Source organism: Phyllostomus discolor, chromosome 6 (assembly GCF_004126475.2).
Source record: "Phyllostomus discolor isolate MPI-MPIP mPhyDis1 chromosome 6, mPhyDis1.pri.v3, whole genome shotgun sequence".
Classification (NCBI taxonomy): Eukaryota; Metazoa; Chordata; class Mammalia; order Chiroptera; family Phyllostomidae; genus Phyllostomus; species Phyllostomus discolor.
Window position 1 is genome coordinate 63,057,804 of NC_040908.2, and position 24,446 is coordinate 63,082,249.

The 24,446-nt window shown below is 53.0% G+C and overlaps 1 protein-coding gene across 6 annotated transcripts in view; it reads left to right on the forward strand.

Moving 5' to 3' along the window:
• The first annotated feature begins 4,128 nt into the window (after positions 1-4,128).
• The window catches only part of PAX8 (paired box 8), a 52,887-nt gene continuing 32,569 nt past the window's right edge, over positions 4,129-24,446 (forward strand). For 5 of the 6 annotated variants that reach the window (XM_036028259.1, XM_036028260.1, XM_036028262.1 and 2 more), the window contains exons 1-2: positions 4,129-4,215; positions 4,529-4,632. In XM_036028259.1, coding sequence (XP_035884152.1) covers positions 4,608-4,632 — 25 coding nt within the window. In that variant the 5' untranslated portion in view covers positions 4,129-4,215; positions 4,529-4,607. The remainder of the gene's footprint in view (positions 4,216-4,528; positions 4,633-24,446) is intronic. The other variant, XM_028514391.2, reaches the window with a different exon arrangement.

Sequence of the window (24,446 nt, forward strand, 5' to 3'; positions counted from 1 at the left end):
TCTCTACATGACCCCTTTCCTCTCCTCTCACCTTCCTCCCTGCTCCCCAGTGAGGCTCTCTCCTGCACAAGCCTAGGAACAGCAGTCTCCACCCTGCAGCCCAGGCGGCGGCCACCAGGGTGCTGCAGGCAGTCAAGGAGCTCAAGAGAGGTGTGCCCAGGACACCTCTCCAGCCCAACACCAACTGGACAAATGCCACCAATGGCTTTTTCCAAAGTGCTTCCCACAACTGGTGGCCCTTTCCTTTCACCTGCCAGGACCTGTATTTCTATTTCTGGGTTTTGAAAGCCTGAGGGGAGGAGGGGAGGAGCACAGAATAATTAATGATTGATTCTCTGGCATCACCAGCAGGCGGCCTGGGGGCAGGCTGTGGACATTTCCTGAGGTGTGGGGACGTGGTGGAAATCCTGTGTGGCTGCAGCACAACTGGGCAGGTCAGGGGGGAGAGCGTGCCCTGAGCCCTTCTGCCCTCTGCAAACCCCTGCCGCCTGGAGGCTCTGTCCTTGTGGGGCCCCTTCTGCCTTCGGCTGGGCTCCCTCTTTCTGGGCCCCCTCACAGACACCCCTGCCCCCATGCAGCCCCCATACCCACCCTGCACCTACACCCACTCACTGGCTCTTTCCTACCCACAGGAAATCACCTGTCCATCACCCAGGGGCTCAGTGGCTCTTTGAAAAACTCATAGTGCTTTGGGGAAAGGATTAAAGGAACCGACTTCTACTGCAAAATTTGAGAGCAGTTTTAACTCTGCCCTTTTGGAAATGCTGCCCTGCCTTTGTTGTCTAATAATAATTAACTTTGTGCAGAGCTGCAGCTTTCAAACAGCTTTCGCATCCATAATTCCTTTCATCTCACAGCAAAGCTAGGACAGGCCTGCCCTGGCCACACCTACCTGCACCCACATCCTAAAGAAGGGGGAAAGGGGGCTCAGAGGAAGGCAAGGGCCCAACCCAGGGAGCCAGGGCCCAGCCACTCACCTCTCAGCTCAAAGCAGGAGTGGCCGTCTCCTGCCCAGAGAGTGCACTGGAGTCCCAGGAGGCCCTCACCATGTGGTGTGGGGTGGGCAGGTAACCCAGAAGGGTTCTTGGGGGCAGAAACCCTCCCCCAAGGCTGGTCTCTCCTGGGGCACCTGGTCCACGCTGGAGTTCAGGGGCCAGGCAGCCGGAGCCAGGAGGCAGGACCCCAGCTGCACAGTTGAACATTGCCCATAGTCAGTGTAAACCCCGAGCTGCTTCCCAAACCACCTGCTTCCCAGCTTCATCAGCTAGATGACCAGCTCATCCTGGTCTGCCTGGGACAGTCGGTGTTAGCACCCCAACTTCCACATCCAGGGAACAATCACCCTCTGCCTCACCCCTGACAACCCCTCCCACCTGCTCAGTGGACTTCAGCTGAGCCTCGGAAAAAAGACCACCTTTAGAAAGCTCAGCAGATCAACCTAAAATCAGAGAACCATGGACTACTCACTGGACATAGGCCGTTCGTTGCCTGGGATGGATATTAAACTCTTCGAATGTTAACCTGGAAAGAACATTCACTTCCACACAGAAACACTCAGATCTGTGGCCAGATCTGTCAAAATTTTAAAGGCAAGCCAGAGTTACTTTCTCTTCTCTATTTATTTTCATATTGACAAGTAAATAAATTTTCTGGGAAAAACACTGGGTTAAAAAATTGTAACTAGGCTTAAACCACAGGTTGTTGGTCGACAATCTCGGCACGAGAGGCTCACAGGCATCGAGTCGGCGAAGGGCCCAGGAAGAAGGTGTTGATTCTAAAAAGCGTGTTCTGAGTTTCCCATTGATCCGAGAGTCTCCTACTCGTGATGCTAAATTTATTTAAAAATGTTAAGTAACATCAAAGGAAGGCTTGAGATTTTTTCATTCTTAACCAAGAATCATGGATTTTTTTAAAGTTTGAGGGAAAAAAGCATGATAAAAGGAATATACACACACACCTTATATATATTTATATATAAGTATATATATAAATATATAAATATATTTATATATAAATATAGATGTATAAATCTATATGTATAGATGTATAGATATATGTATGTATGTATGTATATATAAATATATATAATATTTATATATCTCTCTCAACCTCATCATTTTGGAGACAAGGAGGCTGGCCCCAAGCAGGTGGGTGCTGTTAATAACCCTTTTCTGGGCCTCGGCTGAAGAGCACTAGGACACGGCAAAGGCCCAGGCCTGTTCCCCACTGAGACCAGAAAGCAGGGCGGGAGCAGAGCAGCGGGCTCCCTGAGTTCCTCCTGCCTGTGGGGCCGGAAGGACTTCTCTGCTCAGCTGCCTCCTCCTGCCACCCGCAGTCTGGGGAAGGGCTGCTCTCAAGGTGAGTGCAGGTAGGTTTTGTACACTAAGTTTTCATATTAAAATGACTTTTTAAAGATGAGCTTACAAATGGGACAGGAACAGAACGTTTTGATGACTTGTTGTTTTTTTGTCCTTTGAGAACTTTTGCCAAAAATGGGAGGTGGGGTGGGGAAGGAAGAGGCTTGTTTTGTTGAGGGGAGAAGAGCATGAGCAAGAAAGAAGGAGGCCTGAGTTCCAGCACTGCTGGTGCCTCTCAGTCCCTCAGTGGGCGGCCCTCTGAGGTTTGCGGAACTCCTGGGACAGGGGCTGGTCAGGACAATGCACACTCCACGCTGCCCTGCAGAAGCAGGGGGCCAGTTGCCGCTTGGTGGTGGGACCGATGCTGTGCGAGGCCCGCTTCCATCTCAGCGTCCTTCCAGCTGCTCCCTGTGGTCCGACCAGAGAGTGGGCGCTGCACATGTGGAAACAGAGCGACGGCAAGTAACAACGTCAGAGAGACTTTTAAAACAATGAGCACCTACTGTTTAGTTTAGAGACATTCACAAATATGGAGGATACATTTAGGGTCATACGTATTCTTTTTCCACAAAATGATTAATTCCTGCTAAATCAAGAAATGAGGAAGTCTGGGTGGGAGGAGCAAGTGGATTCGCCTGAGAGACAGAACGTTTTTCTAATCGAGAAAAATTGTGTGACTTCACACACACACACACACACACATGCCTGAACTAGCCATCTCTGAGGCCCCTTCGCTGCCCTCGCACTCCTGTGCCTCCCGCACCTCTGATCCAGAGCAGCCTCTGCTGGCAGCACAGCCCCTCAGGGCTCCGGAGCACTGCTGTCCTCTCACCTGCGACCCTGAGTCCAGGAGCCTGGCCTGAGATCAAGGGGCATCCAGGCCTTGCTTCCCTCTGCAGTGTTGCCTAAACCCCCCTTCTGTCCTTGAGGAAGGAGGGGCAGCTTTTGCCACCACGAAGCGACCCTTGGCCCCACACAAGAGACCCTTCTTATCCACACCCAGGCCCTCACCTCCCCAAGGCTGCTGGCTTCTGCAGACAAGGCCAGAGGTCAGCCTGGTCCTGACCCTTCTGACACCCTTCCACACCGAGGTGGAATCTAGGCTCTCACTGCCAGTCCTCTGGACTCTTCCCCCAAGTTCAAAATCCCCAGGAGCAAGAAAGAGTGCTGGCACTGTGTGTGTGTTGGCAGAGAGGGGTCCTTGTGAAGCTGGCTATGTGGCCATTGTCACTAACCTGGTAGTGTGAGTGTGGGAGCCCTGCCTGGTGGCAAGGAGGGAAGGGGCTCAGGGGCTCTGCAGGGTTCCCCCTGGAAGAAGTCCACACCAGTGGTGAGCAGGTGAGCAGCTTCAGCCTTAAGAAGCAGGCATAGAAACAAAAGTTCCCTCCTGTGAGAGAAAGGCCCCTTGCCTGTGACGAGAAGAGGACAGCATGTTGTAAAGCAGCTGCGCCTCTCCCCTCTGCTGGCCAGTGGCCCCGGGAGGGCACAGAGACCCTCCTCGTCAGGCCCTGGGGTCTCCATCTCCCAACCCTTGAACACTCCCAGGCCTGTTGAATTCGGACTCGGCTGCCTCCCTCTCCTCTCCGCTGGAAACAGAAGCTCCAGAGAATGTTTCTAACTCCTGAGTCCACTCAGCCATGTCCCCCTTGCAAAATCCTCCCCTTCCCGCACCCCCCTGCACCCAGCCAGCCAATCGGCGGGCTGCGAGCCTCTCCAGACCCTTGTCTCAGGGCCCTGGCGGGATAAAACCGGTGGCGATGCCTGGTGGATGGGAACAAACTTGGGATCGAGGAGAAAGGCAGGCCCAGGGCACCCTTGCGGCGGACCCAGGCACTGAGGGCCTGAGGCTGCCGGCCAGGTATGCTGCGCAGGGCTGGCTGAAAGCTGACCCGGGGAGAGGGTTGGTTCGAGAAAGAAAGGGTCCCAAGAAGCCTTTTCCCTCCCAAGTTAAACTGGGTGAGGCTGGGGCAGCAGAGGAAGAGCGCACCGGGGCTGGAGTTGGGACTTTGGTGGCAGACCCCCAAGTGTGTGCTAGGCCAGGCTGAGATTGCCACACTTCTAAACCCTTCGACTCTAGCCGCGCTACGAAGGCCGGCGGGGGGGCGGGCAGGGCCTGGGCGGAGGTCTAAGGCAGCAGACATGCTCTCATGCCCCTTTCCCCGGGTCTGCAGGGCAGCGGTGCGGCGGATGCGGCAGGGACCTGCGTGAGGACTCCCTGAGCCCGCCGCGGGCCGCGAGCGATCCTCCGCGATGCCTCACAACTCCATCAGATCCGGTAAGGACGCGCGTGGCCGGACCCTGAGCCCCGCGTCGCTGTGCGTCCGTGCGTGCGCTCGGGTCGGCAGGGCTGGGGGCGTGCGCGCCGGGCTCGCGGGTCCCTCCTGCGTGCGGACGCAGCTGGGTCGCCTCGGGCCTGTCTCCCAGCTGCGACCGCCGCGCGGCTCTCGGCCCTGAGGTTCCCTGGGTCCGGCGGAGCTGCCTCCGCAGGCCTTGGTTTGTGCGGACCACACGGAGCGGCGATGAGCCCTTCGTGGGGTTAGAGAGTTGTCCCTCACGCCCACCCCTGGCTGCCATGGCCCGTGAGTGTGGGCTGGGCCCTGCTGGACTTGCAGTTCCCTTGCCTCGACCACTAAGCCCTTGTCCGGATGCGCGCAGCTCTTCTAGAGATGGGCCAGCTCTCCTGGCCGGACTGTGAGCCCCGCGCACCTTTAAACCCAACGGGAAAGTAGCCCGTGGTTCGGGGCCTGAGAGCCATGAGTGAGCCTGGGGTTCGGACTCCTCCTGGTCGAGCACGGGCCAGGCGGGGAGCCACGCGGGGATTTCGGCTTGCAAGGACTGAGCTGCCCGCGGTACCGAACCCCTTACCCACTGGCGCCTGGGCCCAGGGCCTTCAAAGGCGCTCTGAGTCCCTGACCGAGGCACCTGCCCTCTCCTTCTCCTGGCCCAGGCCGGGGCAGAGTTGGGGGGTGCAGGTCTTCGTCCGGAAGGAGCTCTAGGATCAGGCTAATGGGCGCGCTGGGCACGGCCACTCGGCGCGCAGCAAGTGTGGACAGCGGGCAGAGGCGCGGCCCGGCCGCAGTGATGAATGGAGCCGGGTCGGCCGCTGGGAAAGCGATTTATGGGGCCAGGGCGCAGCGCTATCGATTTGGGCCAGCGAAGTGAGAGGAAATCAATATTTCAGATGAATTCTTGGCGAATATAAAGTCCGCTCGGCAAACGGGACATTTGTTATAATAAGGAGGGTCGGATCCGCGCAGCGCGCGGCTGAGATCTCTATTTAGCCAGAGCGCGGCGGTCCAGCTTCGCGCGCAGCCTTGGATCTCCCGGCCCAGGCTCCACGGTGTGGGGCGCAGGGAGACCCGGGGCGCCGGGCTCTTTCTTATTCGGGTTTGCTGCGTGGCGGAGGCCGAGTCAGCAGTAACCCCCCATTGCCATCCCTCCGCGGGCGCGGGTCGGAGACCTCGCGGCCCTTCCCGGAGCAGGGGGACGGAGCGGGGCTGCCCCAGCACCCCTTGCTCAGCCCAGCTCGGGCGCCACGCGCGCTCATGGACCACTTTCTGGGGCCAGAACTATGTTTTCGCCCGTTAGTCTTTAGCCAAATCGGGTACAATACCGGGCGTCGCCCCGCCTCAGGAGCAGGACCGTCTTCGAGGCCGACGCTCCCCGGGTGCGGGATCCCATGCCAGGCTGGTCCAGCGCTTCCACCCCGTCGCCCCCCCGACTTTCTCCTGACCTTTCTGGCGGTGTTAGTACCAGGTGCTCTCGGACCCCGAATTTACCGCGCTGGACCAGATCCTTTGAGACGTAAGGGCAAGTCGCAGTTCCTTGGGCTGACTTGATTTTGTTTTCGCTACTTATTTTCATTCTAGAAGCACTCATGAGAACAAATGGGAATAAAAGATAGAAAGAAAAAGGACACAATTTATTTTTATTTTAAATCGGCAACAGGCCCAGGTGTTGCGAGGATTTCGAGAGCTCAGAAGCAAATGGCCCTTGGTTTGGGGAGGGAGCGGCGCACCCGGCGGCCGGAGGGGCCTGTCTTTCTCAGTCTAGGGGAGCCAGAGAGGCTCCCCCTCCTCCAAACAAAGAAATGAAGCTGAGCGGGAGGGAGAATGAGACTTTCTCCTTTAGTTTAATGCAATGCTAATAAAATAAAAGGAAGTTGCCTAAAATGAGGCCCAACGGGTTCAAGGCTGCCCCTGCTCGTTTCTAAACCCTGTGTGGGCTAACCCGACTGAGGACCCTGTCTTTCCCATCAGTTTACTCAACGCTATTGCCCTGTATGTAGAGCTCAATTCACAAACTCACTCCTGGTTCTGTGAGCGCTTTTCTCGCCTAGGTGCTAGCGGCTTCTTTCCTCCAACACTTCCATTTCTAAAGGCCTTCACCTGGAGACCCCCAACTAAGTTTCCTCTGGGGCAGGACGGGGCTAAGGCCGCCGGGCCGCTCCCGGGAGCAGGGCGGGCGCGCCGCTTTCAAAGACCCGAGGTGCTCTTTCCCGAGTGTCCTGAGCGCTTTTGCGCTCCGACCGCCAGCCGGTCCTCGGCTCCCTGTCGGCTGATCTTGCCTCATACCTATGTTTTCTGCAGCTTTATTCTGAAGGGATGTGGAGAGCGAATATCGAATTATTCTGGTGTGCGCTGGTTAGCGATGGCCTGAACATTTCGTAAAAACACTGGGAATTTTGTAGCATCGGGGACCAAAGATCCTCTAAAGTAAAAACACTCTTTAAATATTCAAAGAGGTATAGGAAGTGATAAACATCACATAAATACTAATGTAAACAACAATGTGTCAGTGCGGAAGAGGGTTTAATAAAGCAAGCGGGTTGTCATTAAAAGTTATGTGGAACAACTTGCCTCAGCCCTGTCGCCGAGCTCCTGAAAATGGGCTGTGCAAGTGATAAAACGAGACTTCGGACCGCGGAGGGGCATGCCTCTAGCTCCCCAGATCCGAGACGCGAAGGCTTGAGCGCTCCTCCGGGTTTTGGGAAGGCGGAAAGGGGCCAAAGGCGTTTGAGGAGGGCCTGCTTTCTTCCCAGGTTTCTCGCTTGGGTCGAAAGTAAGGTCTTCCTGGGACGGAGACGGTCTGAAAGGGCGTGAAGAGGTACCAGGGCTCCTCAGTTCATCTTTGTTTCCAGATGCTCCTTCCTCCCACCCTCCTCCGCGCAAGTTAATTAGGAGATAATTTAGCTACCTTGTGAATTAGTTTTCAGATAAGTATCTTTTCAAGCTTTGTCACTTTAATTGCCCCACTGATTGATAAGAAGTAATTATTTCTAATTGACACTTTTTGATGTCTATTGGAAGCATTTATTTGGGACTTTTTTTTGGAGTGGAAGGAAAGTTAATTAATTTTATCAATCTATACCCAAAAGAACTCTTCTAATTCTGCTGAAGAGGACAAAGGAAGTGAGGGAACACAGCACAAAAATCAATCTCACAGAATTATAATTATTAATAGATTTTTTTTTGTTCAACGGAGAATGTCTACTACTATAATAGTATGTCAAAACTTTGCATTTAGGGCCTCATATCTCCAATTTTAATGGGAACATGCTTCATAGGTTTATGTTTCCCGTGGACACACAACGTTCACAATCATTTCATATGCTGACTTTATTTTGGAGGTTACTCGACTTTGTAATTAATTTTTGTGTAAAGTAAAATCAATGGAACTCAATATACTTAGAATAAATGGCATTATTTTTGTAAGAGCTAATTGTAAGAGATTTACTAATAGTCATCCTTGTTCTGTAATTATTGATAGAGTTGAGTATAAAGGTGAAACTTTACTTACAGTGACATGTCTTTTCATACCTAAACCTCAGAGTAAACAGTTTAATCATTCACATCCTCCAGAATTTGTTTCTGTGAAAGAGAAACAAGGAAAAGAAAAAAAGAAAGAAAGAAAGAAAGAGGAAGAAAGAAAAGAAAAGCTGAAAGTAGGCTGTGTGGGGGCAGGGAAAAGGTGGCTGGAGAATCAAAATGAGCAAACTTATTTCAGAAATGAAGGTAGCCAGGTGCATACAATCTTGGCCATTCAATGTAAGAAAATTGAAATTCTACTTTGGAATACATTCCTTTGAACACGACTCCCACCACCTCCCCTAAGCACCCCTAACCACCACCGGAACCCCTCACTTCTCCAGGAACAAAAGAAGGCATGGCCTTTGGGAGCCAGCTGGTCTGGATCTCTGACGTCTAGATGTCCGAGTCTTGATTCGCGTCCATGAAAAGGGAGCCGGAGCTACGCACTGCGCTCTCGGGACTTACAAAGAGATTGCGTGTTTATTATTAAAGCCCCTGTGGGCTTCGTTCCTAGCTGTGCACCCACAGTCTTTTCACGGACAGACGCGGGACTCCCTGACACAGGAAGATATTCCCACACTGGCCCAGAGTGGAGGCGCCCTCGTGCACACGTGCACGCCTGAACCGAGAGCAGCACCGGCAGACAAGGTGCCCTCCTGTCGGGTTAATTCAGCCAGTGCCCCTTTCAATCATTTATGTGTCAAATCTTGTCTGCTTTTAATGATGTTTCTCCCAGATTACATGGAGCTGCAAGAATGAGGAAACATTTTAGATGAAAAAGAAATTTAAGACGCACAAAGAGCAGATAATATCACATACCAACCTCACTATTAGTGAAACTGAAAAATATATAAATAATGCAAAAAAAATCAGCAAGGGAGAGTTTAGTAATGGAAAATTCCCCTGCAATTAAATGAAACAGTAATTCAGTGGAGATATGCCTGAATGAATTAGCATTTGTTAATCGGCTCTCATAAAAACAATGTATGTGTGTGTGGTTGAAGGTGTGTTTAAAGTATCTATTTTTCATAGGAAAACTTCCTCAAATATGCACATGAGATTATGTAGTGATCCCATTCTATTTTGCAAAATGCCCCAGTTGTCTTGCTGGTGAATTTCACCCGCACACAAAGTGGGGATGGGGAGAGGAGCCCCCATTAGAGGAGAAGAATAAAGCTGCTCCTCTTATCCTGGGACATTTCCAGTGACATGTTGGCAGAGCTGGCTATGCTTAGAGACACCCACACCAGGTCCTGAGTGGACTCTTGGGTGGCTCATCTGCTCTGGGGCACAACCAACTACCTGAGGCAGGGGGGCTGCTCCGTGGCTGTGCTCCCTCCTCGCCCAGCCTGCACCAGCCGCCCCCAGCTCAGGCAGCGACTGCAGTCTGTAGTCTCAGGAGGAGCCTGCTCTGCGTGACTGTGCGGGATGTGTTTGCGCTCCCTCGCCACAGTTGGTCTGTCTTCCGCGCTAAGCATTTTAAAGCTGCTGTAGTTACCAGTCCAAGAGGTGCCGAGCTTCCAGTTGCTCAGAGAGAGCTTTGAGTTCTGTGCTTCTGAGAACACAAGGAGCCAAAGGGTAAAAGAACTTTGTTTAGGAAGAAAATGATGATTTTAAAAGGAGGGGGCAGGGGAACACACCCCCATTCAAGACTGCACTTTGCTTTTGTTTTAGTTGAGACTTGGGGAAAGGCTGAGTCTCTCAGCCCCGCTCCCTTCAGAGACAGAACTCGAGGATGTGAAACACCCTCTGAAGGGAGAAGAATGAGCCCCACACTCAGCACCCTTGGGGAGGTGATTCTTTCTGGGGCCACAGTGAACCACCTTAGCCCAGGTACTCTGCCTGGGGATGCGCAGGGACCGTGTCCAGCTGAGGGTCTGGGTTTCTCTTTGCAGGGAGGGGTTCAGAGAGGTCCAGTCTAAGGGTCTCCATTCCTGACCACTATCCCAGGCCAATCCCAGCTTCCCCAGCCCATGGTCAGAGACCCTGGGTAGAGGTTCTGGGTCAGGGTTGGCCAGAAACACCCACCCTTCCTTGTGTGTCTGTGGCCACGTACTTTTAAGTAGGACTTTGAGAGTTCATAATCATTTTCTCGAGTCCTGGGTTGGGCTGACAAGCCTGTTTGGGTTTCTGAAAGCCCCTCCAGAGCCCTCCCCCAGCCATGTGGGGATGTGATGAGCAAACAAACATCTCTTACATGGGACATAGCAGAGCAGCTTCGTAGGACAGTTTCTGTTTCCCATGCACAGCTCACATCACTGAGTCTGGGCTCCACAGTCTCCTAGGAGTCTCCTTCCTGAGAGACTTTTGGGTTCAGTTTCTGTACTGGCTCCTGTGCATCCTTCCTTCATCATGAATGCCGCATAAGAAGCCAAGTATGGCGAAGGCTCAGCACAGCCAGCCCGCAGCTGCTCCAGCTCTGCCAAAGCCCCTTTCATGCCCAAAGGAAGAGCTGAGTGTGCCTGGCCCCAGGGAACCCTCAACAAATGGAAGTCTCCTTGTTACCATTGAGGCCGAGGTAAGCATGGGATTCAGGACTCTCCCGGCAGGGATTGTCCTGGCACATTTGCAGAAGAGAAGGGAATTGCTGCTCAGACGGCAGTGGATGTGACTCCAAGTCCCCTTTCCATTGTCCCAGAGCCCAGCTCATCACAGTTCCCTGCGGCACCGGACGGTCTGCACCTGCAACTCCACTGGGAACTCGGGCCTGAGCCTGGGAGAGGGCACAAGGGCCTGCACGGCAGCAGCGGTGGCAGGCAGGCCTTTGGTCCCTCAGCCTGCATTCCTTGTCAGTGTCCCCAGCTCTCCAGCTCAGTGAGAACAGCCCCCTCTCCAGTGCAGTTCTCAGTCTTCCTATCTGTGAAGTGGGGGAAGTGGTTTCTACCTGGACGTCACTCCTGGAGGTGCCTGTGAGGAGGAAGGAGATGATCGACCAACAGGGAAGGCAGAGAGAGGGGGCTTTCTTTGGGTACATACCCCCAGAGCTGCTATGTTTCCCCACCACTGCCACCAAAAAAACCCCCCCAAAAAACACAACAACAACAACAACAAAAAAACAACAACAAAAACACAGCTCTCCATGGGCACCTTAATAAATCACAGGCCAAAAAACAAACTTACTCCTGGGCATCTCCAATCCACACTTGGTCTCCCTGTTGGGTCCATGTCACAAACCAGTGGTCCAGTGGGTGAGATGGAATCAGCCTCCCAGGTACTGGGAAGACCTGTCCTTGAAGTCAGTGCAGTCACCCGGGCCCCATCCCCGGGCAGCGAGCAGTGGGCACTCGAGGTGCTGGATCCCCGTTCTCCAAGTTTAGACTCGGTCCCTCTGTTACTTCCTCAGGGTCCCTTCACTTGGGTTCAAACACAGTCATGTGCTCCTAGTGTAGCACTGGCAGGAAAGAGATTTAATTTTACTTTTTTATTTAATATTTCACTTCTTTGCTGTGCAGATTGGGCTGGTGGCATTTCTCTGATGAAAACCCGTCAAGCAGACAGCTTGAGAAAAAAATGGTTTTGCTCCCTTCTCTTAACTCCTTTCTTTCTCCCATCTTCAGCCACAAAGCTCATCAGCTTTGTCTTCCGCACTGTTCTCCTAAGTGGCCTTGGAGTGACCTGAGTACTTAGTGCTGATTAGTCCCCTGGGACATATTGCTGCTGTCACACCAGCACAGCGGAGAGGTCAGGGAGCTGCCTGGGCGTCGTGTCTGAGAGAAACAGCTCAATCTGCTGTCATCACGGGAACTGTGTATTTGCACAAACCCAGGGCCCTCTGTGTGTTTTGATTCCTCCACTTCTCTGGGAGGTCAGCAGAGCCGTTATTCCAGGGTAAACTCAGCGTGTGAGGTCGCAAGAGGGGGACTTTTGAGGTCACTGTGAAACAGGCCCAGTGGCAGCCTCCCCATCTCTGCAGGAGCAGAAGGGGCTGACCTGGGAAGCCTTGACCTTGACCTGACCTTGCTGCTTTCTCCCCGTGTGACCTGAGACTAGTAAACTGTCTCTCTGGCCTTGAATTTCCGCATCTGTATCAGGGCTTCTAGGAAGTACTGAAGGTTAGACCAGGGTGCTGACCCGGCGGCGCAGAGCAGCTGCTGGAGACATTCCCCCTCTCCATACAGTGGTCACCGGGAGGACGGTCTCCAAAAGTCCTCCAGGGCAGATAGATGCCCAGACCTCACATTTTCATAATGTTTTCTTTGAAACTTCCCACGAATAACTCAGAACCCTGGGCCGAAACTTTGTTTCAGGGCAGGCCCTTCGTGCACCACGCAGACGCAGTGAAAGGCCGCGCAGGCATCAGGCCGAGGGAAAGGGCCCCGCGCCGAAGTGCTGCTTCAGAACCCCGCCTGTCTGCAGCTGCCCCGCCCTCTGGAAAAGCGCTCCCAGCCTCCCCTCACCAGAACGCCCGGTGGTAGGGGAAGCATCCTGCCAGTGGTAGAACAGCTGCTCCTGGACTTCCTGCTGGAATCCCCAACATCCCAGGGTTTTAGTGGAGCTGGTCTCGGAGGAAAGATGAGCCGACAGGGGTGTGTGGGCTCTGTGTGCAGCTCAGGCAGGACCACAGGAAAACTTGTTCCTAACTGACCTGGAGCCATACATTTATTTTTAATGAGCATTCACTAACCTTCTGTCTTCTTCTCTCCCCTCCCCATCCACTGTCTTACATTTTCCTACTTTGTGTCATAATGACAGCCCAGCTTTGGCACCTTTAAAAGTCTATGACTAGCTGAGCCCCAGATCCCTGCATCCTGCTCTGTTTTGCTCTTCAGCACTGAGAGGGCTCTGAGCACCCTCAAAAAGAAGGTGGCAGGAAGGGGGTGACCCCTTGACTCACCCTCAGTGCCTGGCTGTGCCTTCGAGATGGGAACCAGGAGGAGGAAAGAGGCTATTGAGGGCCGGGGGTGGCAGGGGCTGGTGCTGGAGCCAGTGAGGCACCAGACCCAAGCTCCGAGCCGGCTGGAATCTGAGGCCTGCAGTTTAATTCAGTGTAACAGGCTGCCTGCTGTGGGCAGGTGCCACACCAGCCCTGGCAGGATTTGCTGCCAAGGAGTCAAGGTAGATGACAGGTGAGAGGCTCCCTCAGGACCAGGAGCTGTAGTCCTGTGATTCCCTCTCAAGTAGTCAGAGCACCAGCAGGAGGGGAAAGAATCAGACCAAACTGGTCAGCGGGGGGACAAGACTGGAAACTAACACCCTGGTGGTGGGCCCACCAAAGCCATTTCTCTGAATAGTCACCCAGTCCAACCACGCCTTTGCGAATGCCAGATAAACCTCATCTGGCCTGGGCCCCCAGATGTTCTGGAAAGGTGGCATGAGACTGCAGGGTCTGCTGGCGGCTCCACATGGTCTCCACTGGCTCTAGATCCAGGGTGGCTGGTGAGCTCCTGGCGAAATACTGCAGAGCTGTAGGTGCAAATGGCATGGAGGCAGGCCCACTTCTGCCAAATCAAATGCTTGCTGAACATGCCCGTGCTTAATTAACCCCTGTGCCTTCAGAGGTTTGCACTCTGTAGGATGCCCCTCGGGGCCTCCCGTCTCCTTGACAGTGTGGCAAGGCCTGGGCCCTTCCAGCCCTTGTATTCTGTGATGCTGTGACAGTGTCCATACCAGGAAGATTACATGTCCCCCACTCCTGCTAGCCACGGAATTGTCTAGACTGGGCCTCGAGCACACCCTTTTGCATATGGGACCGGCTCTCAGGAGACTTGCTGACAACGACTCATTTGCTGTCCTGAGGGCCTGGCTGATCCTGTTGGCTGGAAGGTGTCCATCTTTCTGAGAGATGTGAGGCCAGGAGCACATCGTGCCTCTGCCCACACTGCTCTTGTCCACTTCCTGGAAGTCACTGTCTGTACCGAAGTGTACACGCAGCTGTGTGCAGCCGCTTATCTTTTGTGCGTGTTCACCATTTCTCCATGTACATGGCTGGCCTTCAGGCCAGGGAGCCTAACTGCCCTCTTATTGGCTAAGCCTTCAGAGAAGGACACACTTGGTTTTGCATCCCCTTCAAACACTTAAACCTGCGTGACCTCACCAGTAGAGTGGACTTGTGGCTTCTGCCTTTGTGGGCTGCTGAGGACCAAATGAGCTCATATTTGTGAAACTCTGAGTCACGGGCTCCCCACATCCTGGCATCCTCAAAGCTAAGGCCTTCTGCAACTTCGTTGCTCCTCCCCACTCCCCAAGGCCCCAGCATTTCATTTTTATGGCCTGTTTACCCTCTACTTGGTATAGGAACACTTATCTCTCCAGCTTTCACCTTGTATACTTGAACTACCTTAGTGCCTGGGAGGAAGTGCCTCACACCTTGCAGGAGCTTCATGGACTTGTTACACCCACGTTCCACCTGGACCCAGGCTTGACCCAGGCTAAAAGGGCTCCCAGACCAGGAAACAGAGACCCAGAGAGACATGCCTTGCCAAGACCCCACAGGTTTCAGGCAGAGCAGGGGCTCCATGTGATAGACAGGGCTTCTCAGCCTGACTGGGAATGCCTTTCAGAGCGGGCACAGGGTGGGGCGAGGGCTGGCCGAGCCGAGGGAGTGCTGATTGCAGCCTCTTCTGAGTGTGCACCACCAGGGGGATGAAAAGGGGCCTCTGCTGATGTGGACTGGTGAAGTTTGTACACACACACATACGCACACGCACACACATGCATACATATGCATACATGCACACACAACACAGAGACACAGGCCCACAAGAGAGACACACTCATACACACATGCACACACAGACACAACATGTTCTCATACACACATTGTACAGAGACACACATACACACTCATGCATACAGCCAAGACTGGGACTAGAGTAGGCACAAAGGAACCCAGGCTGCAAAGTTTAGGAGGCTCTCACCTGTGAGATTATGCAAGAGCAGGGCAAATTAGGGCCTCCTTACATTTTGCACCCTGTGTGCCTGTGGGGTTGGCAGTTTGAGCCCTGTTTTATATGACAATTTGAAGGTCAAATGGCCGGTTATGAGCGGACCTGAGGCGATGTCTGCATCTGCATCTGCATCTGCATCTGATCCACCGCTGCAAATCTTTGAGAAGCAGGGTACCCTGCAGGGAGAAGGTTTTTCTCCCCAGTGGGCTGGCAGGAGAGCTCCACACAGGAAAGGTTTCTGGCTGGGCCTCGGGTGTCTGACTTAGGCCTGTTCTTCTCAGATGCTGACCTGCAGCAGAACCACCAGCACCTTGTGAAGGTGCTGGTTGCAGGCCCTTGGTTTGCTGACAGAGCCCTAGGAGGTTCTGATGCTGCCCTAGAGACCACACTAGAAACACCTGTACAAATATCTATGCAGCACCCGCTACATATCTACTCAGTGCCAGATCTTGTTTGGGGAGTTTTATTCCCAACCTGCTGGTCCTCACAGATGCTCTAAATCCAACCAACCACCCTGTCAAACTGACATCTGGTGTCTTGCAGAAAGGTCCCATGTTGGGTCGGATTTGCCCAGGCCTGCCAATGTTTGGCACTTCAGTGGGCACTGCTGCCCAACCTCACCACCCTGCACCTGAACCCAGGCTAGCAAGACATCCATCCCCAGGACCAGGGAGGTGTCCCTCTGGGGCAGCCCAGGCCTCTATGGTGGCAGCAAATTCCCTCGAAGGGAACTTTGTTTCCTCAGTCCCATAGTGGCCACTTATAAAGAACAGAAAACTAATCACAGCTCCATCATGTGAAAGGATCAGTGTGCTTCATGTTAGGAAAACTTCAAAACTTGATTGTACAAGTTAGGCCAACTGGCAAAACAATAAAGCCTGTTATTGTAGAATTATGTGAACACTACCACCGTAGACATCTGTGGAGCCTTCACTGAATTTCGGATTCGTGTAAAGTGCTGGGGAGAGAGCGAGAACCACTGTTCCTACTCTGCCCCCTCCGAGGCAGGACTTCAGTGTGAGAAGCTAAGCCCCACTGGTGGGTAACTGGACCTGAGTGCCCAGTGAGGGAACAGACACAGTGCAGAGGGAAGTCAGACGGGATGGCCCCTACAGGTGAGGGTATCTGTGAGCATTCTGGTAAAGGAGAAGGTACTTGCCTGAGCTTTGTCAGGGGGTGGGAGTGGGGTTGGTGTTCCAGGCACTGTTATTGAATGGGCAAGGGATGGAGGTGGGGATGTACGTGGTGTGTTTGGAAGCAAAGACTAGTTGGCTGGAATGTGAGTTTACATACAGAAATAGTGGGAAATAGGGTCCGGAAGTGAGAAAGGAATCTTCTCGGATTGTACACCAGTGGTTTGCCGGCAAATGCCAGTTAATGATTGGTTTGAAAGGAAGTACAGTCAGGACTCTAAGATTATTTTGGAAAATCACCAGGCTAAGATTATTCGGAACAGGGCTGGAAATGGAGAGAAGAAAGAACATTTGATAATGCAAACTCTCCAGCTCCCGCAGATCATTACCACCGCTGTCCACTTGATAAAGAGGCCATGAACCTCAGGACAGAGGATTTAGGTGCCTGGCTCTGAAGGAGCAGGGACATCAATGACCCAGGTGAGGATGGAAGTTCATGCCCGGAATGCACGCAACCCAGGCTTCCTGATGGCAGGTCAGAATTAACACCTGCACTCTCCTTGTCAAAGCCCACATTTTGTGAGAACCCCACCTGTCTTTCCAGTCCTGTCCCCGGCCCCCGAGCAGACTCTGGTCCCTGGAGCAGCACAGTCTCTTAGGACCCCGCATTCTGTTCCTGCTCATCCCTCTGCAGGCAGCTGGTGGAGTTCTGCCTCTGACTCAGAGAGAATCCCACCCCCGCCCCATACAGCTCAGTGCTCCGCCCTCTCCTGCTCACTCTGCACGTCCTGTCCTCTGCGCTGAAGCCTTTCCTCTCCTCCAGAATGTCAGCGAAAGCAGAGACATGGTCTTTGGACTTCTGTAACCCAAAGCCTAACTCCATGCCTGCCATTCTGAAGGACTGGGTAGACATTTACACACTGAACTAAACTTTAGTGTCATAACGCTCTTTGAAGTGACTTGAGGTAGAACTCTAGGCCTGTGTGGCCAAGGGTTCATGGCCTGCTGAGAGCATGTTGTGAGAACGGGTTGGCTGAGAGTTGGCGCCAGTGCCTCGGGCGATGGCACACAGCCCTGGGGCCACTGCAGGCAAGTGCTGGGACCAGGGGCAGAGACTGAGGGACACCAGGTGCTTCTTTAGGAGCTGCCGTGAAACTGTGAAACCAGAGTGATCCAGGCATGGGGTCCACACTGAGCACCCACTAGGGAGAAACAGGCCAGGAGGTGAGGAGAGAGGGTAGCAGTGTCTCTGGATAGTGGACCAAGAAGGAAAAAACTAAATCATGATTTCTGTGGGTGGTGTTGTGGGCTGAATGTTTGTGTGCCCCTCAAACTCCCATGTTGAAGCCCTTAACCCCCAACAGGATGGTGTTTGGAGACAAGGCCTTTGGGAGGTGATTGGGGTTGGATGAGGTTGCGGGGGTGGGGTCCTGTGAGGGAAGAGACAGCAGAGCTCTCTGGGGGCAGAGCATTCACTGAGGGAAGACCCTGTGAGGACGCAGCAGGAGGAGTTTCTGACTGCACTGGCATCCTGGTCTTGGAGTGCCAGCCTCCAGAACTGTGAGATATGAATGTCTGTTGTATAAGCCATCGGTCTGTGGTGGTTTATAGTGACATGCTGAGCTAAGATAGGTGGCTGGAAAGGGGGCTTCGGGGTGACAGGATCTTCAGAGGAAATCTTGAACACAGGTGTCATGGCTCCAGGTTTGTACCAGGGATGCTGACAACGAGAGGAGTGACTGCTTGAGGTGTGATGGGCAAGGGACGCTGAATAATAGGAGGCCTGGGTACAGCAGCCTACCTTTCCTGTGTGTGTCCTTGCAATGCCACAAAGCCCTGGGTCCCTTAAGGGGCTGACACACATGCCATGTACCATGTGTGCCTTTCTTGGATGATGCAGTGTGGCCGCTCCCTGACAGAAGAGCTCAGGCTGCTCTGACACAGGTGTGTGGATCCCATCATTTCACAGAGCTGGGCACTACGGCCACTCTGTGGGCATCAGGCCATGCCGGCCTCACCCAGCGCCAGCTGTCCGGACACTGGCCGGGAGATAGGCAGCTGGGAGGTGCTGCACGGTGCTCTGCAAAGAGCCCCGCAGAACAGCAGCTCGACACTGGAAACCACAGTGTGCTGCTCTGTCAGATCTGAGATCCTAAGGAATGTATGAGGCAGCGGCCCCTAAATAACCAAATTACACCTTTAAAAAATCCTCCCCTGAGGATATGCTTATGGATTTTAGAGAGAGGAAGAGGGAGAGAGAAACATCAGTGAGAGAAAAAAATCGATGTGAGAGAGAAACATCGATCAGTTGTCCCCACTCCCCCTGTCCCATATGTGCCCTGATCAGGGATTGAACCCACAACATTTTGGTGTATGGGATGACATTTCAACCAACTGATCCAACTGGCCAGGGCACAGAATTACACCTTTATCTCCAAAGTTTTTCAATCCACAAATGTCCTTTTTCCTGCCACTATTGTTCAGCTTTATTACATCAACAAGCATCTCTGCCCACCCTGGAAGAAACACTAGTAGTCACTACTTTATGCAATTGACATAAATACTTGTCAATCAAATGTATAAAACATTCACGATGACACCATATAATTTATAATAAATAGCCCCTTGTGCTGCTGCAACTAGCGTGGCACGTGAGCCCCTGAGACAGGTTAACACTCACGTGTCCAACAGGGCTTGTGAACAGAGGCGTGTTCGCACTGGGCTCAGGGAGCTCCCAGGAATTCTGAGCGAAGCGGGATATTACAGAGTGCCCTCTCACGGTCTGAGTGGAGGAGCCAGCTGGTGGCAGCCCCCAGAATGCCTTCAGTGTTGGCATTCTTAGGGGGACAAGAGGCCAGATTTTAGGACAGACACGAGCTGCTGCTGCCTGCCTACCCGATGACTCTGTCCCCACTTGGGAAGAGCCACCATGAGCTCCTGAGACCGAGCATTGCTAGCAGACCTGACACTGGCCAGATGAGTGACCTGCGCAAATGACTGAGTGTCCCTGGGCCTCATCTGAAAACAAGGTCTCTCTGTAGGTGCCCCAGGACCACCCATGTCCTGTAAGTTAAGTGGGAGGCCAGGTCAGGTAGGGTGGGGAGGTGTGGCTGCACGTCCGAGTTCCTGTGCTCAGGCTTCCAACAAGAGGTTGTATGAATAGGGAGGTCACAGTTCAGTGACCTCATGCCTAAGTGGACCAGAGCTGACCCACAGCACAGAGCAGATTCTCCGAAATCTTGGACCCCACTTTCCCTATGGTGCTCCTTATGGGAGCCTTCTCAGTAGCTGTGGACTCCACTCAGACTCATCCATTGCTCCTGCAATTTCATGGCCTTGTCTTTCAGGGTCTCTGTGAGGGAGGTGCTTCTCTGGCCTTTATCACCAACAGCTAGAACGGTGTTCTGCACACACGTACTTTGTGAAGGCATGCATGGTGTATTCATGTGTGAGAGCTGAGTATTGTGCATGTGTGTGTGAGCACATATCCCTGTGTGTGTTGGTGTGTGTGTCATACACAGGGGACTAGAGTGAAAGCCAAGGCCCAGTTCACGTGTTGAATTGAATTAAATTTAAGAATGCTTACCTGACAGCACTTTGAAAGGGCTCTACAAATATTAGGTGAGTTCATTACCAGCTTTAGACTGGGTCTCCAAAAACTTCCTGATGGGAGGAGGAGCCTGGACGTCCTGGTGGCCTTGGGGAGCCCAGCCTGGTGGGAGTCCTTCCCGCACGGACATGCCGATGCCCTTGCATTAAAGAAGAGTCTGCCACATGATGGAGGGGTCAGGAACAGACACCAGGGTGGCTCTGCAGGTAGGTAGTGATGTCAGAGAAGCAGGCACACTTGTGTTAGAAAACATTTGCTCTTGGCCTGGCTGCCTGAGCCTGCCTTACACTGAAAAGTCACTGGAGAGGCAGCTAGATACCCCAGGAGAGGAGCCCAGGGGCTCCCCAAACCTGCTGTGTCCAATTCAGAGGTAGAACCTTGTTTATCTGCGTATCAGTTCCCTAGGACTGCAATAACAAAACATCACAAATTGAGGGTTTGAACACCAGAAACTTATTATCTCACAGTTCTGAAGGCTGGAAGGCTGAGGACAAGGTGAGGCAGGGTTGTTCCATCTGAGGCTGTGAGGGGGAATCTGTTCCACGCTGTCTCCTGTAGCTGCTGGTGGTTTGCTGATGTCTTGATCCTTGACTGTGGCAGCAAGCTCCCATCTTCACTTGGCATTCTCTCTCTCTCTCTGTTTCTTTCTCTCTCCAAATTTTACCTTTTTATAAAGACACAGTCACATGGGATTAATGAGATTAGAGCCCATCCTAATAACCTCATATTAACGTGATCATCTACAAGGACCCTATTTTCAAACAAGGTCACGTTCTGATGTACTGGGGGCTAGGATTTCAATATATGAGATCTGAGGACACAGTTCAACCTACAGAAGTCTGAGTGTTGCATGTTCCTGGTTTAGCTGAGCTCACCACCCAGCCCTGACCCAGACTCTCAGTGGGTTTGGGTCCGAGTAACACCAGCTGTAGAAGCCCAAGTTTGGAACTGACAGAGAAAGGGCGACAAGCTGACACACGGTCTCCAGAGCCTTCCTTGTCGTGCCCACCCCAGTGCTCCCACAGAGGAGGAGACCTGCTTCCCAAACCCAGGACCCAGCAGAAAAGCCTCCTCTCTGGGTTTACCACCTGAGATAATAAAAACGACAAGCAAACAAGTTAGTAAGAGGCCCAGAAAACTCAGGGCATGCCGTGGTCTAGAACCCATTCTGCCCAGTTCCCACCCTCTTCTTCCTTCACTAGCTGCCAAGGTGGCCCCAAGGGCCTCCAGGGATGAGGAGTGAAGAGGAACTTAGGTCAGAAAGCGTTAGTGCCATCCTGGCTCCACCAAGAAGTGATTCTGTGACAGCAGATGGGCTCTCTCTCCTTTTGGCCGGGGACGCTCTCAGATGTGCCCCAGAACTCTGGTGCATGTCTACCTCAACTCTGTGTTAGCCAGAGCATCACGCAGGTTGTGTGGCTGCCCATGGGCTCACATGAGTGAGCTCAGGCCACTCCTGGCAGTTGTCTGTGTGGAGAAATTGCCCAAGGTCCCCCCATAGAGCTCTGTGCAACCCCTTCTGTTCCTGGCCTGAGGGCTGTCCTGCCTTTACTGTCCTCCAGTCCTGCAGATGTTAGGACTGGAGGACAGTAAAGGCCATCTGCTCCCCTTCAGCCAGATGCAGAAACTGAAGCACAGACAGTCAAGGTCAGCATGGGTGGAGCCCCCACCTCCTCGTTCTCAGCACCCCCGTTTCCTCCCCTGAAACCACAGCCTGCAGGCTGTATCTGTTCCCCTTGTTCCCTCTAGTTTCCTTAGGCAGTGGCGAGTGGCTTCAGAGAGTATAATCCACTTTGCTATGGTTCTGGGAGTCTGCCATCAACAGGTGTGGAAACTAGATACTCGGTTCGTCACAGATTTTGCTTGGTATGTCAGGCTTGGAACAGCGGTTCTTCTTTATTTGTTCCTAGCTGCTTCAGTCCTCAGGACGGCCAGCCCCCACCCTGCTCTGAGGTCTCTGCACCTCACGCACACACGTGGACATGGGCACGCACGCACACGCGCGTGCACACACACACACACAGGTGTTTCTCAGGGTCGTAGAAAGAACTGCAGGATGGGGTGCATGTGAGTGGATTTAGAAACTCTCAGGTTCTACACACGTCAGGGGTTATTAACGTGCATGCTTCCCAAGGGCAAGGACCTTGTCTTCTACTCAGAAGCTGCCTTTCCCCGCCCCACACAGCCTGGAATATTATTAGACACAGAGTGGGTGCTCACTGAATTGAAATCTAATGAACTGAAAATTGCTTTAACAAAGACACATTTTTTTTTTTTTTTAGAAAACGGCATTAATATCCATAGGCCCCTGACTCCAGAGGGTATGAACTTGCCGACTCCTGGCACCCTGGTGCTGGCACACCTGCCCACTCACCTCCAGCTGTCCCACATGCAGGAACCCTGACCCTCTCACCATGGTCCCGGGTACATGGGGCCCGGAGTCTGGGGGCATCTAGGAGCTCAGTGGGAGGGAGCCAAGGCGAATGACCTCTTGTGGACCTCCAGCAAGCACTGGAAGTTCATGTTTACTCAATTAATTAGTGCTTTCAGTATATTGACCATCTACTGAGTGATTGTAAATCACTACTCAGCAATCACCAGAGTAACTTTTTAAAAATACATATCTGGGGACACTATGTCTAGAGATTCTGGTTGATCTAACCAGAGGTGGGAAGTGGCTGGAACACCCTGGTGGTTCTGGTGGCAGCCGGGGTGGGACAGGGCTGGCCCTCCTCCCTGCGAGGCATGCTCATGCAGTCAGACAGGATGCTGCCCCTGCCCTCAAGGAGCCGGGTGTCTAGAAGACAGGCAGAGCACTGGCCTGGACACTGACACTCAGATGGAGGGCTGGACAGAGCGAGCGGTTGGCAGGGAGATAGTGGAAATGGTGGAGGTTCCTGAGAGCTGGTCCCAGAAGGCTTCTGTTCTGGGGAACACACAGACCAGAGTGTAGAGTAAGGAGCAGCCACCCCCACAGACACATCCGCCTCTTCAGGAAGGGGAGGGGTGTGTCTCCAGTTTGAGAAATGGGGATAGAGGAGAGATAGTGTCTAATCTTAGTCGTAGGGAATAAGTGGCCCATCTTTAATTTATAGAACCTGGAAAAGCTTTCAGGGGCCTCCAGAAATCTTTGAGAGAGCCCCAAACGGGAACCTACGCAAGGAACCCTCGGCCTTGGTGACCCTTCAGGGATCGGGCAGCCATCTGTGTCCCACTTGCCTCCAGCTTTCCCCACCCGGGGCCCTGAGGCATCCGCACAAGGCAGGGCCTCTCCCCAAGCAGGGAGGGTTACTCTTAGGGAGCCTGCAGGCCTACTGACACATGCAGCAGCCCCGTCCTCGGCAATCCACTGGGCATGGGACGTCCAGAGAGGGAGGGGACAGGGTTAATCTAAGGGCTGGGGGAGGCAGAGAAAGGCCTTGAAACCAAGCAGTGAAGCCAACCAGATTAATAGAGGAAGAGAGGGGGGTAGACCATTAGGAAGACAAAGAGAAAATCATGCTGGAGCAATAGAAAGGGAAATCTAATATCAACTAGGGAAAAATAAATGGAGATTAGGGCAAACAAATTAGCTTTAATGGGTTCAATGCTAATACAAGAATAACAGCGAGCTGTGAATGCCTTTGAGGGGAAGATGGGATAAGGAACCTGAGCAGTCATGCAGGCGATAAAGACGATGCAGGGAGGGGACAGGCCAAAGGAGCAGTGGCAGAGAGAAGGGGGCTCTGAGGGTGGATGGGTGGGAGATGTGGTGGGAGGGGTGCCGCGTTCCACCAGAGGCAGGGACTGGGGCGGGGAAGGGGCTGGGGGGAGATGAGAAGGGGGAGCAGGGCGAGCAGCAGGGATGGAAATAAAAGCGAGGCACCTGGAAGAGACTGAGGACTGAAGAATAAAACCCAGAGCCAAGGCAAGGGGGCAGAGGTGAGAATAAGAGTAAAGGGGCATAAACCGACATGGAAGGGGGGAAATATAAAGGAATTAGGTTTGTTCTCTGACTAAAGAAAATCATAAAATCATAAAATTAGGCCCCAACAAAATGAAAACCTGGCGAGAATTCTGAAGTGGGTTTTGGAAAACGCCCACACTTGGCGGTAACGTGAAGTCACATTCGCTTGTAGAGAAGGGCTGACTGTCCTGGAGCAGCCACCCGGCCAGGGCGAGGCTGTGGGAGGGGCAGCCGCAGTCTCCATCTGCCCCTTGGTGATGGAGCAGCCTCCTCCTCTCATCTCTTCATCTGCACGGTGGGGATAATGCACTGCCTCCTTAATGCCTATTCGGAGAATTCAGGGACAAGGTATGTTTGTCTTGCTTACCTGGCTCCAGAGCAAGCACCTCCTACCACCTGGCTACAGGTGTTATTCCTAAGCATGACTCATGGAGGAAGGGGTCGAATAATGACAATAGCCTTGTTTCCCTCCTCCTTCCCCTCTTTCCCTTTCTTTTAAGTCCAGAACGGCTAAAATACCAGCCAAGGTGGGTTCTTTCCCAACCAGGGGTTAATTCAGAGGAGACCTCTTTGTCCACCTTTGTCTTCCTGCCTCTGCCCCCCACTGGCTCACTCTCCCTATTGGGGAAGGAAGAACAGTGCTGACCTCCCACCCTCTGGGCTGATCTAAGGAAGAGCATCCAAGGAACTAGACTTCTTGCCT